This window comes from Argiope bruennichi, chromosome X1, assembly GCF_947563725.1.
Source record: "Argiope bruennichi chromosome X1, qqArgBrue1.1, whole genome shotgun sequence".
Taxonomy (NCBI): domain Eukaryota; kingdom Metazoa; phylum Arthropoda; class Arachnida; order Araneae; family Araneidae; genus Argiope; species Argiope bruennichi.
In genome coordinates, this window is record NC_079162.1 from 99,858,544 (window position 1) to 99,874,817 (window position 16,274).

Consider the following 16,274-nt stretch of genomic DNA (forward strand, 5'->3'; position numbering starts at 1 on the left):
GTTGCTCTACGCGATAATTTTTTCTAAATTTAATAATTGTCGTGCTTGAGATCTACAGAAGATTGTCTAATGACATCCCTTCCTATCTTAGAGATAACTGTTAATGACCGCCGGTATAGTTATTACTATAGTCAAAATAATTTCTGAGTTCGAAATATAGAATTAAGAAAAGAGATCTGTAGATTTGCCTGAGATCTACAGAATATTTTGATTAATGTATCATGCTGTCTTGTGAGAATTTTATCCTTTGATTTAAGCAGAAAGATTTTCTATATATGCATAAATTTTGTAATGTATAATCATATTATATTTCATGGAATAAAGGAAGCCTCTTGATGGGTGATATGTTTACTGTCCTTTCTATTTTTAATACATTGATGACGGTATTCTGTAAAAGATATTTGGTCTTAATTCTCACGTGTTTTCAATTATAAAATAAAATGATATCATTAATAATATTCTGCGACCCTGAATGTTGAACAATATATAAAGATTCTGATATAATCCATTGTTATACAAGGGTTTGGAGATTTGTTCGACATGTAAAGGCCAAGTCCCATGGTGCAGTTGCATTCTGATGTGCCATTAAAAATGGGATCTAGAATGGCTACCTCAATCGCCGAATCTGTCACCAGAATGAGGCGAAAAAAGTGTTCATAAAAAATATTTCACTATCGCGACTTATTCTATGTTCATTTTGAGCATTATTAGGCATGTGTGATAGTGCGTCTGTATAAATTACTGTTTTGTTTTTCTAGAATGGCCTTCTATTTTTAGTGTATTTTTAAAAAATTATAGCCTTACTAATCTCTGTTGAAATAATAATATTTCGGAATTAACAAAAATATCTATTTCAGTTTTAAAGCATATTTATAATACAATATAAGCGTTGTTACTACACCTTATTACGGAGTCCAAAACATTGAAATCAATTTTTATTTGTTTTAAAAGTTATTGCATGAGCTGGCAAAAAACGTAAACTGAGTCTCTCCTGCCAGACAAATGAATAACGAAAAATACTAACTCCCAACATCAATAGACGAGATTTTTACCCTGAGATTCATCTAAATATTCCTCACGCCTGCTACCGATAAAACTTAATTTTTATGAATAAAATACTTATAAGAGCAATCTTGGGCATGAGAAATAGTGAAAATGGATGAAAAACTTTAATCTGTTTACGTGTACCTGTAACATTTAGGGAAAAAAAAAAAAAAAAAAAAAAAAAAACTGAAATTCACTGAGCAAGCAGAATTAAAAAAAAAAAAAAATGAATGTGTGATTCGCTGAGCAAGCAGAATCTGTCAGTGGAGGCAACAATGACAGCGTAAGTTTTAGTTTAAAATATTCTTCTAATATTTGTAAATTACCAGGGTTTGAGAGCAATATGAGGATACGAGGAAGGGGTAAAGCCTTCTGATTTTGAATGAAAATTGCTGAAACTTCGAAGTCATTATTTTCTAACTATGCCTGTATGTTCGCTTATATAAGCGTCCTCTAGTATCGATATCATAAATTTTTCCTGAATTCTTATTATTTGTTTTACATCATTATCATCAGCTGCCCTTTGTTTGACCTCGTGGCAACAAATTAGTACATCACCCAATCAGATATAATCACTTCCGAAAACTTTGTATTTTTCATTTAAGTTCTCTAAATTCCATTAGGTTTTGTATAGGTAAGAGGAATAGGGAATCTGTTGTTTAGAATGAAAAATATGTTTTTTATGTTCTGTGTTAAGGGTTTATCACCAAAAAAACTTTTTTCAGTTAAATTTTCATTTTTTTAAAAATCAGGTTCCGGTTCTCCGGTTTAATTGCTGAGATAATAGAAAAGATAGTTCGTATTTCAACAACGCTTCTTGCACAGTATTAGTGTTTGGCTTTATTCCTTGTTTTCATCATTCAGTTGCAGTGCCATTTGATATGCCAAATGCAAGGAACAGTGCAGTTGGAAATTTGTTTTTATGATTATCTCTTATTCAGGCTGCTCGCTAAAATCCTATACCCCCCCCCCCTCGCTCTTAACTAAAGAAGACTGTAGCTATAGTCATAGAAATCGTATGTAAGTGTAATAAAATGGTTATGCGATATAAGACGAAACTGCTTACAGCCCCATCTTGCGATAAGCTGCTGAGTGAACGTTATTATTATCTCGAAAATGGTATCAAAATGGGGGGGGGCAGTTACAGAGTTTTAGAGCATTATCAATTTAGTACAATAAGATACCTTGCGGACATGAAAGTTAAAAACAGAAACTTAAAATGCACATTTGCTTGCTCGCGATTTCAACACTGTTACTTGACGAAACTTGTTCGAGGGGGGGGGGACTGGTTATCGCAAGATACTTTTCTCTTTGGTGTTTAAACTGCTCTTTGTCAGCTACGTTCCTTTAGTGAATTTCACTTTGTTCACTTTTTACCATGTTAAGTGACACGGCTGGCACAAAGCAGTGGCTGATTTCCGACTGGGTAGACAAGGCAACTACCTAGAGCTGTTTAGCTGTAGGGGAGCCAGAGTACAGCTCGATTTAAAAAGTAGTTATTAGTTTAGTTGCCTAATAAATTTATAAAAAATGCAAACTTAATTAGTTTCAAAACATATAAAGGCATTATTAGTACTTCGTCATGTAGAATTGACCCGGTTCTAGTTTGTTTCATTACGGTCACATAGTTATTTCAATATAAACACTGAACATCTGCTTAAATGATTTTAGATAGAGACGTAGATGTCACGCAGTCACGAGTCATAATAAAATTTAAAAAAATAAGCATGAATATTCTTACAAAGTTACTAAAAATAATTTAAAATAAATTATAAACATGGGTAATAATTTAAAAAATATTAAAAATGTGAAACTTAATTGTTAAAAAAGGATTTAAAAAAAAAAAAAAAAAAAAAAAAAAACGGAGCTTCATAACCTGTGCTGCTCAGGCCCGCAAAATACCTAAATTCGCCATTGCACAAGCTTTAGTAATATGTCGTCGAAAATCCCGTAATTTTGGCGGAGAAAGCGCATACTCCTTCTGCTTGAAAAATCTTCCCAGGGAAAAGTCTATTGGTGCCAGGTCAGGTAATTACTGAGGCAGCTCTTCGAAATCACCATATCCGATTATTTGTTGTTAGAATGTCTTTACTAGTTACAGTTTTAAGTTTGTTGTTTTATGCTCCCGTTATGTTGGAACTATATGTTCGTCGAAAAAGTAGTATTTTCTTCTTTCTTCACAAAATCGCAATTTCGGAAATCGGAAAAAAAAAGAAGAGTATGTTTAATTTATTCTTTTCTTAATGCTTAATATCTTAGTGGTGCTTATTATTATTTTTGAAACTGCTTTAAGATTTTGTAATTTACTTTTTTTCCATACATTTGGCCGTTTTCGAGATAAGATCGCTAATTCCATAGTTTGCCGCCTGGTGGCGCTAAAAATGGTGCTGGTATTGTCAGGTGTGCTTTCTTTACAAGACATGCCGTAATTCCATCTTCAGAGAATTCTGCCGAATATTTCAGCCTTCATAAGGCGGTTTGAAACGGTATACCGTCTCCTGCCTTGGGTGGTGCAGCCGAACAAGCTGATTTCGAGTTTCATTAGATTTTGCGTGATAAGAAACAGCTCACGCCTCAGGGAAATATTACTCATCTTTGTGATATCCGTTTCGCACAAAGGGATTTAAAATTGTAAGGAAAGATATTCATTGCCTGAAGATGAGATGGTGTTTTTTATCCCTTTGTTGCATCGTATTTCTTTCAACATTTTACATTAAAAAAATTCAAACGAATTACTAATAAATATTTTTCTTGGATATTTGGATGGAAAATAAAAGCGGAATGATATAGCATAACTAAAAGCATTCATACTCATTTTAGTTTTACAAAAGATAAAGGTCGTGCGAAAGTTGATTTTTGCATCCATACTGAGAGATCATTACGCAATTTTGTTTTTTCGATTTGTCTCAAAAATGGAAGGAGGAGGAAAATAAGCAATATTTGGTGGCGTATCTAGAGGTCAAGAGTAAACATATGAAACTAAAATTATCGAAATAGGTTCAGTGAGCTTGGCTGGCGAACTGTGTCGCAAGATTTCTCCATTGCAGTTTTCCTTTTTTTCGATTTGTCTCAAAAATGAAATGAGGAGGAGAACATGTAATGACATATCTAGGGGTCAAGAGCTTTCATATGAAACCAAAATTTTCAAATTTGGATCAGTGGGTTTGGTGGGTAAACTGTTTCGCAAAATTTCTTCATAGAAGTTTTGTTATTATTATTATTATTTGGCTCTAAAATTCAGCGAGAAAGAGGGCAGGAGATCTTTGATGACATATCTAGGAGCCATGAACTTTCACATGAAGGAAAAATGATCGAAATCGGTTCAATGGGTTTGGCTGGCGAACTGTCTCGGAAGATTTTTCTATAGAGAATGCTTTACGCAGAATTGTTTTTTCCATTTGTCTCATAAATTGAAAGATGGAGGAGAGCAGGCGATCCTTCATGACATATTTAGGGGAAATGAGCTTTCATGTGAAGCCAAAATGATCGAAATCGGTTCCGTGGGTTTGACTGGTTACTGTTACATTAGTTTTTCTTATTATTTTTGATATGTAAATTAGCAATCGTTTCGAAAACAATTTTTTTTTTTTAATTCTGCAAATAATTTTTAAAAATCAATGAAAAATTATGGAAGATTCGATTCCATTTCTAGATGTTATTTTAGGTGGTTTCAACCTACGCCCATTTGGTAATGTTGCGCATTAAGGCATGTTATTTTCGGGATGAATTTTTTGAAAAACGTTCGAAAATAGCGATATTTTTGAATATTTGCTTGATAAAAAATTGAAAGAACGTATATGAAACCGAAGTATACCAGTTAAGTGGCATTAAAAAAAAAATTTTTTTTTGTCTAATAATAGGTATAAAACAAAAGAGAGTTGTATCAAATGATTTGTTTAAAATTTTGCGGATGGCTAAAGAAATATATTATCTAGTTCCTGAACTATTAAATAAGCTGTATTTCTATCCATTCTTTAAATATTGGGGTTCAACTGACGAATATCATGGAATTTTCAGGGTTTTTTTTTTTTTTTTTTTTCCCACATCGTGAAAAACTAAAACAGCTATAAAATATTTATAAATGAATGGATTACTTATTCTCTAGTTCATGAACTGCAGAACATATTGAGAAATTATATCAAATTCAAACAAAAAATATGCATTAAAATTTTAATTTATAAAGTTTTTCGTAAAAAAAATTCTACCAAAGATTAGAATTTGAGAAAATAGCATCAAAAGATGTAAAATAGCATTAAAACATATGTAGATGCAAATATAAAAATCAGTGTAACCTCCCCAAAAATAGATTTGGAAACAAAATTTTAACGGTTTTATAAAGAAAATCGTTTAAACATTAAGAGTATTAAATGAAATGAAAATTCTTAATTTCGCAAAAAATCGTATTTTCAACGTTTTCACCAACCTTGATCGACGTTAATTTGGGAAATGACAAGTCACAAAGAAAGAGATCCAAATGGATACATATATATATTTTTAACCACACGGTTTAAAATGAAAATATTCATGTAAAAAGTAAGACGTACATCTCTTTTTTTTTTTATTTTAACTTAATCTTGACGATTTATATGTAAGCATCTGTTTTTCTTTTCCTGGGAATTTTAAATTCACGGAAATCATTCATTTTGTTTCATCTAAACATTTAAATGTTGCGCATTAACATTTAAATGTGCGCATCTGTATTAATGCTTTTCTGTAGAATAGTTCGCTATTTATTATGTTTTGAAATGAAGCAAATTTAAGAACAAGTTTTCTTGTTTATAATATTCTTGTGGAAGAATTTTTATACAATTTTGAATTGTAAGAATTAAGTATAGCGTAATTGGGTATATCCAAAATTAGAAACGTAATTTCGTTAGGAATTGTTGACTTGGTATTTTGAAGAGGTCCGAGAAGCTTATCGGGAACTGCCAATCAAACTGAAATCGTGAAAATTAAAGAAATTATATTTTAAAGTGGACATAAAAACAATTTATTATATATATGCTAGAAATTTTTTTAAGTAATTGCAGTTGTTGAAATCAGAAATTAGTTTATTGTTGTCCTCACTTATTTTTTTAATACTTGGAAAATGTTTTTAATTTTCAGAAGGTATTTTACAAAAATGCAGCTGATGACCATTCAGGAAATTTTGCACGCAAAATGGCACGGAAGATTTCCTGCCAAACCCTAAAAAGAGACAATTAAAAACATTTTCACAGCTAATGCTTTCACAGTTGGAAAATTTCTGGAAAAATTAGTTTTTTTTTAGAGTTTTATGGGGTTCTCGATGATAACCGTTGCGAAAATTATAGTAATTAAGTTTTGAGAACTGTGGGAAAAACTATAAAGTATTCGCGCACTCCTTGAGTAGAAATACTTTTTTTTTCTTTCTGAAATTCACACGGTGTTAAAAGAAATGATTCCAGAGAATAAATAAAATGAAAGAAGAAATTTTCATTTTATTGCAAACTAATCCTATCGATTCGTAAGTGAGCATCTGCTCCCCCCCCCCCGGAGAAATATTAAATTCATATAGAAACTATTCTGTGTTTTCATTAGATCTGAACTTTTGAATACTTTTCTATATAAACTTCTCTATAGAATAGTTCATTATTAATTATGCATCAAAGTGAAAACCAAGTTAAGAACAAGGTTTCTCGTTTGTAATATTCTTGTGTTAATATTTTATATAATTTTGAAATTTAATCTTAAATATAGAGTAAAAGGCAGATAATAACTTGGAATGGTAGAGTAAAATTTGTCTCATTGTAAATGGAATTCTTTGAATTCCCTATTACGCTGGTATAGGTATGCATTATAAAATGGGAATTGTTTAAAACATTGAATTTATCCATTGTTTTAATTCTTTTCCATATCCAACAACTGAAAAGCCATCGAATATGTATGAATTATCAGATTACGAATTCGATTACTTGTCGACAGTCAGCTGTCGTCCTCATCATCTGATAACAGTTCAAAATTATAAGGCCACACAACTGCTGAAGTCTTGCCACAAAACGCAGTGTTAATGTAGCGAAACATTTTCAAGCTGTCTGTACCGAATCATACATTTTCTCTTACTCATTCATTTAAAGATCCTCTCCGTAATCGGAATCGAATCTCAGATCGTGTCCATTGACTTATCTGATTGGACATTTTTTTAAAATTACAACCAGTCACACCGTTACCACAGAACTAAGCCATATAAAAAGGATATCGAATTGGACTATCAGGACTGACGTTTTTTTAAAAATCTATTTGAATAGATCTTAATATCTTTTATTAATAAAAGGAATGTTTGTTCGGAACTCTGTGTATCAGATCATTTTACCAAGATCAGATCATTCATCAGTTACCAAATTTGGCACATAAAATTTTAAAGGGTGGGAATGGGAATCTTGGAGCGATTTTTTCTCGATTTTAATTAGATTTTTAACTAAGACATAATGGCGTTTATGTGCGGAGACTTTTTTGAATATTATCGAAAATATACTTTTCATTTTCTTTCTTTCTTTTTTTTTTGTGATGAAAATCAAATCCTTTTTGTTGTGTTGTCAAATCTTTAGTTTTTCCCTCTGTTATTATTATTTTTTTTTAAATTTCTCTGATACTTTGTTTCGTCAGGAATTTCCGTTTACAATTAAGGGAATAGGAGATAAGAGTGAAGAAAGCAGATAAATACTTTTACGGCTTTAGGATCTTAACCTTTTTCTCTATCTGTTTTTTTGGATCTTAAACATAAGAATGCATATGAATTATTCTGATGCATTTCTTCTGAATCTGTTGATGCATTTAGTTGCACATTTCATTTTCCATGTTTTAAGAGTGAAAATATATATAGCTCTTCTGATACTCATTTGTGTGTAATAATTAATTTTAAGTATATATTTTCCAATCGGTTAAATAATACTGTAATTGTGTGACTTCTGTACTAAAAACGGTTGGGGGGGGGTACTTCTATCTGAATTAAATTTTTGGTCAAGAATTTTTAAAATTTTTTTTTTGTAAAGTTTATTGATGATGCATTTATTTCTTGTTTGCTTTGGTGAGCATGTGATAGTTACACTTTGAAGTTATATTTAATTTGCAATATATTTTGAATGTAAGTGAAAAGTGATTACTATTACGTTAGTTATATTAATTTTATTTCTGGTTATATTAAATTATGCATTTTAGATATATTAAATGTTAATTTTGCTTATTTTTAGGATTAAAAACATCTGTAGCCGTTAATTTGTTATAGTTAGCTTCAATGTTTACTTTCTTTATAATCAGTTGAGTAATATGTAATTATTGTATTTTAAATTAAAATCACTCATGATTAAAATAAAATAGTCATAAATAATTCTCTGCGTTTTTAGAAATTCGTTCTTCCAAACATTTTTTAAAAGCTGAATGTACGATCCTTAATTCATTTAATTCGTTGGTTACAAAACATTCTGTGTAGTTTCAATCTTTGTATACACCAAAATGTAATTTAAATTCTAATACAAATTCTGTGCATTCTATTCCTTTTTATTTTTTATTTCTTAGTTCATTTTTTGATTAGTTTCTGGAAATGAATGCTTTCAACTTATCAAAAGTGAAATACATTATATAAACGATTAGAAATTGGTTGAAATTATCGAATTAATGCTATTAATATGATAGACGAACCAGTTGATCGCCCAAGACGTCTAGTTATTTTATAAGGAGCATATTAAAAAAAAAACAAAAAAAAACAGTATTTATTTTATCTGTTTTGATTTCTAATTTCAAAAATAATCCTCGATTTGAAAATATTTTAACTGTTAATTCAAATAATAAAAAAAAGAGATTCATTTGTTAAGAAATATAATACATTATAAAACATGTAATTTTTATTATGTTATTTAATAATAAAAATTTTGGAACATAATTTTTAATCACTTCAAACTCGAAAGTCTTATATATATATATAATTTTCAACACGAAAATTCAGATAACGATTTTGAGAACCTTTTCCTATTGCATTTGTTTATAGTAAAACATTATTATCTCCACCCATTTTATAATTAAATCACTGGCTTTTTCTTTATTCATGTGCAAATTAAACTTTTATGCATTCGTTTAATTTAAGCATATCAGTGATTTTGTTTTCTTGCTTATGTGCAATAACACATTAATTGTATGCAAAGTCCAAAAATGAAAAACACGTGTTACATATTAAAGTGGTTATATATAAATTTTTGTATTTTATTTTTAGTTTTTGTGTTTAACCATTTAAAAGGCTATTTTTTTTCTTCTAGCCATTGTATATTAAAATATTTTTAGGATTGAAATTTGCTTTTTAGGAATGAAAAGAAAAGTGATCCATTTAGCTTACATTTAATTTCATTTATTGATAAATTTAGTTAATTAATAACTAAGTAACAAATCAATTCATCTTGTGTGAGATAAGGAACTGAAAAGTGTAGGATTCTGTCTTATTGCAAAAATTGTGAGAACTTATGCCAACTCATATACTTCCATTCAAAATTTGATGAATTTGGTGGTAAGCATACGTCCTATGGCCTTAGAAAAGGTTAAAAGATTTGATAGATTTTTTAGGAGCCATACTAATGTTTTTGTATTTTATAATTAATCCAATTCTCTTCCTCCTCCTGTAAATACACGCACAGACACACATACACAAAGAGGCACAAGCAATAGAGATGTATATTTATATAAAATATGTAATCGAAATCCCCCCCCCCCAAAAAAAAAAAGACAAGTAGGAGATCCCATGCTTGATAGATACCGGAAATAATAATAAGAACTCCTTTGATACCCTATTTATTGCAAGTTTATTATAGGTATCCATTTTAGGACGCGAGTTCCTCTTCGAGCACTTTCTCCGGAAACTCTTCGCGAAGCTATCTGAAGAGCTCAAGATTTATTTTTAATTGCTGTCAGAATATCAGTAACAGAGTTGCCGACTTGTAAAGTCCAATTCGAACATTTTATTTGCCAATCCATCCTAACTTTGATTATATAAAGTTAATAGAAAGATAAAGTGTAGCAGAAAGAGAGAGGCAGAGATAAGTCTTGCTTACTTTCTTTATCTCCCAGCTTTCACGTCTTGCCGCGAAAGACGAGTGTTGCGTCTTCTGAGATTCCAATTGGAATTCTGATGCAGAACTGACAGCTGATGACAGGCTTCTGTAACTACCCATTGTGTTCTCGCTGTATATGACATGACCTGTTGAACAAAACACGGGGAAGGTCACAAACTATAGAACACATGAGGGAGGATTAGAGGAAGTGTAGAAATCGGTGAAAAGCAAAACGTTTTGTACACGGGAAGCAAACCGCTGTGCGATTCCTGTTTAATGAATTCATTGAGAACTCTGTTGCAATTTACGGCGAGAATAATAATACTAATAAAAAAAAAAGTGTGACGGTAGTAGAATAACGAGTTCACCAACGCTCATTAAGAGAAGTGTGCTCTTCTGGTGTGTAGCTTTTGATTTTTAGCGTCACTTCTCGTCGCACTTTCTAACATGTGGAAATCTCTTTTTAAATTTACAGATGAGCGGGATGCCATACAGAAGAAAACTTTTACCAAGTGGCTCAACAAACATCTTAAGAAGGTAAGTTGTCTTTTGTATTGTCTTTTGTGTTTCCCTCCTGTAATGAATCTTTTTCCCCGCGCAGTATTTATCTTGTTGACCGTGCGTGTTCGATATCACCTCTCTAAATCTTTCTTTTTGTTAGAATGCAAAGTAAGGTGGAGTCCCGGCTTGTGACATGAAAGGGATGAGGTCGTTTGTTGTTAAATAATTCAAATTATAGCGACAGAAAACTGGTTCAGTTGCCCTCCAGCTGTACTAACTTATTCTAATGGCATTGAAAAATAACAGAGCTCAAAAGAAGCAGTTTTCTGATCACCCTAGAACATTCCTTTTTGTTTTTACATTGCGATGGACTGATTTATCGCTGAGATCACCCAGTAGATTCTCCGTTCAACAAATCAGAGTTTTTTTCGGTTTGAATTGTGCAATATCGATGGCGCTTAATTTTTTCCATTCTGTTTTGAATTTCAAATGTGAAATTTTTAAATTCTGATTTATAACGTATCAAGAATATTTATCTATATTTTTATTACGCACCTTTTAATGATGTTTCGTATAATATTCACGGGATAATGTTAGTATTAATGTTGTTCATATTATAACATTTCATAATTTGCATATTGTAGCATAGCCCTTAACAAGTTTTCTATGCAACTTTATTAGCGACCTACTACTTACTGGATATAGAACTAATGCATTAGTTCTATAAGTGAACGGTGCTAGACATAAAACAGTAAAAGTTTTTACGTAACAAAATGCATATTCATATGGATTTTGAGCATAATAAAATATTGTTTTACTTAAAGAATGTGGACTAGTATTTTTTTTTAAAATTATTTACAGTGAAAAAATATGTTTTATTATTGCATTTAAGCAAATTTAAAAGTGATTCAGTGAATCAGTGAAATTAACTAAAGTTTATACCTTTTTCCTTCTTCAATAAATAAATAAATTTATTAAATTATAATTAAATAAATTTAAAAAAAGAGAGAAACAAAACTCCTCTCGGACGATATTTTTGCAAAATGTTGTAGCGGCAATACTGTATCAAAAATTGGATTCAGAAAATCCAGGAATGTATTTAACATATTTTAAAGCTATTTATTAAAGTCCTATAATAAATAAAGATTAAAGTATCTGTAAATAATACGCAAAATAGATTGAAGTTGATTTTGGAATTCGCAAATATATATAATTTTCCCTCCATTTTAGAATTTTTTTGTATTAAGTAATCACATATTTTTTGAGTATCTTAATTACTCTAACAGTTCTTAGTTTGAAACATTTTAAGAAGGTTGAGAAGACATCCAATTTGTCTCAGATTTTTCGGAAAAACTCCAAGATTAGAAAGATTCTTGGCTCCGAAAAGAAATTACATTTACTGAATTATTTAATCCTATCGGCATTCCGTATTTCTATAACGTACCAACAACAGATAAGATATTCCAGATTTTGATTTGAAAAGTTATTTTCTCTGCTCTTTAATATTAACTTTAACCACCTGTACCAACTTGCATATTTACGTCACGTATATTTTAATCTTGTTTCATTCTGAATACGTTAATTGTTAATTAATTAAATAATTTATTTAACAATTTTTACCCTAAAGTGAGGTTTCTAAATTACTTAATGTAAGAGCTGTCTTTCTAATTAATTAATTAAAAATTTAACTAATTTTTTTTATTATATTCTTGAGACTTTTTTATGCAGCATTACACGACTTTAAGAATTGATAATTTTACAGTTTACAACCTTGTTCTGGGCATAAAATCCTTATTAGAACAAAATTTTGAGTGTTTCGGAATAAAATATCCGAATTAAACAACAATTCGGATATGCAAAAATTCGAATGATTTAACAAACATCAGAAATTACGTAAAAAAAGATCTACATTTCTTAGTAAAAAACAAAAAAGAGTTGGCCTTTTAATTAATTAAAAATTTAACTTAAATAAGTCTAGTAAATATAATAAAAAAATTTTATGTAGAATTACACGACTTTAATTAGTAACTGTACAGTTTACTCCTTGTTCTATGTATAAAATCCTTATAATAGAAAAACATTAAAAAAAACTTTTGAATGTAATAAAATAAATTGAGCGGAATAAAATAAGATTAACCGAATTAAACAGAAATTCGGATTTGAAGGAATTGGGATGGTTAGACAAACAGAAATTACGTAAAAATGATGGCAGATAAAGATTTCTGACTGAGACGTCACAGTAAAGCATAACTTTAATTCACGAAATTAAGTTTAGCAAATGCAATACACATAAAACTATTATTAGTATTATTTAAATAAAATAGAAATTGCAATTAAAATTACGCTTGAAGATTCAAATATCTGTATTTTATATCTGTTTTCCCCCAAATTAGATTCAGGCTCAAATTTCTAATAAAAAAATTCATCATTCTGGAAATATATACCGGATTTCTTAGAAAAATAAATATAGAATATCTCGACTGGCAAATTTTTGATGTCTCTGCCTTCTGTTTCAATAAAGTTGTTTATTTATTATTTTTCTTTCGTCACATTTTCAACATTCATTGAATGCATTTCGGCGTTGTATGTCCTACCTTAACAATCACGAATCACTCTCAGAAGTCACAAAAATTCAAATTGTTGTCGTTTACTATCACGATTCAAAAATGCTACGTGACTCAGGATTCGTTTTCTGTAACAAAATGCCAGTGAATGCACTCCTCTCCCCCTCTATAATAACAAAATTTGACTGATAGAGAGTGTTGAGAGTTCAGTTTTGTGTATAAATCAATAAGTGTGTCCATATTTTAATTGAGGAGCATACCGAACTAGTTAACCGTCATTTTCGGAATCATAAATCAGTTTTGAAGGAAATTCTGAAAGATTTGTTTTAGTGACAGAATAAATAATTTTGTTTTCTGTTAACGAAAACTTTCACGGTAATTTAACGATGTTGGTCTTCAATCATTCCCAGAATTCTCACGGAAACAGAATTTATGTTTGTTGTAGTTGCTCATTTTTTTATCCAGAAAATATAATATTTTATGAGTCTGTCAAAAACGTGAGTTGCACTGGATATTTGTTGTTTATTTGAAATAAATATTGTTAAGAATTTTTTTTTTATAGATGGGATACCAAACGGCGTGTGTTATTGTTTCACCAAACTCATGATTGATTACGTGCTAGTAATCAATCATGAGTTTGGAAAAAAGAAAATAATATTGATCATTTCTTGCAATGAAACTCAGTGATTTTGAAATGCAGGCAATGACTTGAAAAGCAGCTTTCTCATGAAATTGGATAACATGAACCGAGGATTTGAAAAACCTGAACGATTTTCTATAAAATCGTTTTTTGCAGAGCAGCTGAAATTTCTACTGATAGAGTGAAATAAGGGAATGCTTTTAAAAATAAGGGTAAGAGAAGTGAAAGAGAGAAGGAAAGATCTTAGTGTTCGGATATTGGGAAATTTTGTCAGTTTCCTTATAACAATGGCATGTGGGTATTAAAGATTTCCAGTATATGCTATTGACTTTTAATGAACCAGGTATGGTGGTAAAAGCAAAATACATTAAGCATTGTCGCGGTAATATACACCACTAAACATTTTGGCTAAATTTGGGAGGGGTGGGGATATGCCGGTACGGATTAGTCCCCCCCCCCCCTTCAAATGACAGGGTAGATGTTTCCGACTCCAAAGTGGTTTAGAATACCACTGAAATGGTCTTATGGTTTCATTATCATACTTATGTCATGGTTTGATGATTAGGGGGGGGGGGTAGACTTTTACCCACCTTCTGTGAGAAATCCGTGAAAATATCTCTCCAACTTATCAAGATAAACGCTGACTTATCACGCTAAAGTACTTTAGGATAAAAGGTTTGATCAGTTTTAGTTCAATAATTGGCTTCAGCGCTTCCGACAGGATTCTGTGTTTGTCTGTCCACTTGAAAGTAACTTGACACGAATAGGTCCCTCTTGAACTTGTACCTGTCTGGCTTCACGTAGACAGTGTCCCATACTCTGACCAGAATTTTTAATGAGTTTTTTTTTAAATCTTCATTCCGGCTTTAAAAGTTAGAAACTCTTTTGTATGAGCAACAGCATATTTTTAGAGTTGACTGCATAGAATTACAAATAAATGAACTCAGGTTTAAGGAGTGCACGAAACTGATGGATTTGTTTTAACATTTTCCAATCTATTGCTCACGCACGCGGTATTACTGAGATTTCTCTTGGGATATGCATGTTTTATTATGATATTACGATTATTATAATATTCATTTAAAGTTGTCTTTAGAATTATTTTTTATTTATTTATTCTTTCCAAATACTGCTCTGATGCAATAAATAAAAATAAACTATAAAGTTGATTTCAAAATTTTTAAGGAAAAGCTATCCAAGTGCTTATCTAAATAAAAGATAATTATGTATAATAAAACCTAAATCTCTTTAAAGTTATGTTGAGCTTGTAAATAGAAATTGAACAAAAATATATAAATATCCTTTTGTACAAAATGTTCAGCTTTATTTTTGAATAAAATTTGCTACTAATAAAAAAAAAAAAACCTTAGTTCGTTATCCTTTAAAAAATATTCATATGTATGCTATTCAAAGCAAATTGAATTTTTTGTCATCTACTTTTTATCAACGAAATTTTAATTTCGGTACTAATTTAATATCTTCCTTTTTCTTCCAGAATTTTATATTCGTCAATATGTTATAATTGTTTAAAACATAAAAAATAATAATAATAAAAAAACAATTTAATTGCAAAAATTTTTCCATTTTAAGATTTTTTAAGAAATCATATCATCGAAAAATTTACTTCCAATCTATTGTAAAGGGCGGAAATATGGCTTTTTATTTGACATTTCTTTTTCAATAAAAAATATGTGACTTAAAAAGTTAGTCGTAGGGAAAGGACAAAAAAAAAAAAAAAAGTCTCTTTCGGGATTTTGTCCTTGATATCGGATGACCTGAAATCTCCATCGGATTTCCATTCCCGTTTTCATGCGGATTGCGTGCTTCCTGAGATTTATTGTGTACTTTCTCTTTGTGACTGCTTTATTTACGAAATCACATGTTGCCGGCGCTGATAAATCTTCTCATCTTTGTAGTTTCTCATTTCGCACAAAGGAAACACCCTTTCTGACATTTGAAAGAAAGCGGTTATTTATTCTGTTCGAAAGCTGCATTCCGAACAAAAACAAATAATAAAGTGTCGCTATAAATTAAAATGCTTCGAATCCTGGTGATATTTCTGCGCATGTATAATGAGCGGTAGCCTTGATTACTCAACACGCACTACTTCTTACGTGAGCACTCCGCTTCGAGAAATTTTGATGGCTGATTTGAAATTTTGATTTTTGGAAATAATGTGGTTGTGAAAGTTGATGGAAATTATTAATCACTGGACGAATCCGGTGTCATGTAGTAATCCAGAATTGTATCTTGTAATTGTCTCATTTGAATTTGACATCGCATTCTTATAACTATAAAATCGTTTTGACCTTCTCACCTTGGTACAGTGTTGCATTTTTCCAATTTTTCCCAAAATGAACCAACCTCTTTAGCTTAGTAATTAAGGAAGCTGTAGTGGCGTAGCAATCGCGTGCAGGGGGGGGGGAGGTGGTATGTACGCTTTGAAGACAAAACGTTAGTGCATTTATGCGA

General features: G+C 30.6%; 1 protein-coding gene across 3 annotated transcripts in view; it reads left to right on the top strand.

Moving 5' to 3' along the window:
* Positions 1-16,274, top strand: part of LOC129958976 (microtubule-actin cross-linking factor 1-like) — a 320,795-nt gene that overhangs the window by 67,062 nt on the left and 237,459 nt on the right. For all 3 annotated transcript variants that reach the window (XM_056071738.1, XM_056071741.1, XM_056071742.1), the window contains exon 2: positions 10,573-10,634. In XM_056071738.1, the coding sequence (XP_055927713.1) occupies positions 10,573-10,634 (62 nt within the window). The remainder of the gene's footprint in view (positions 1-10,572; positions 10,635-16,274) is intronic.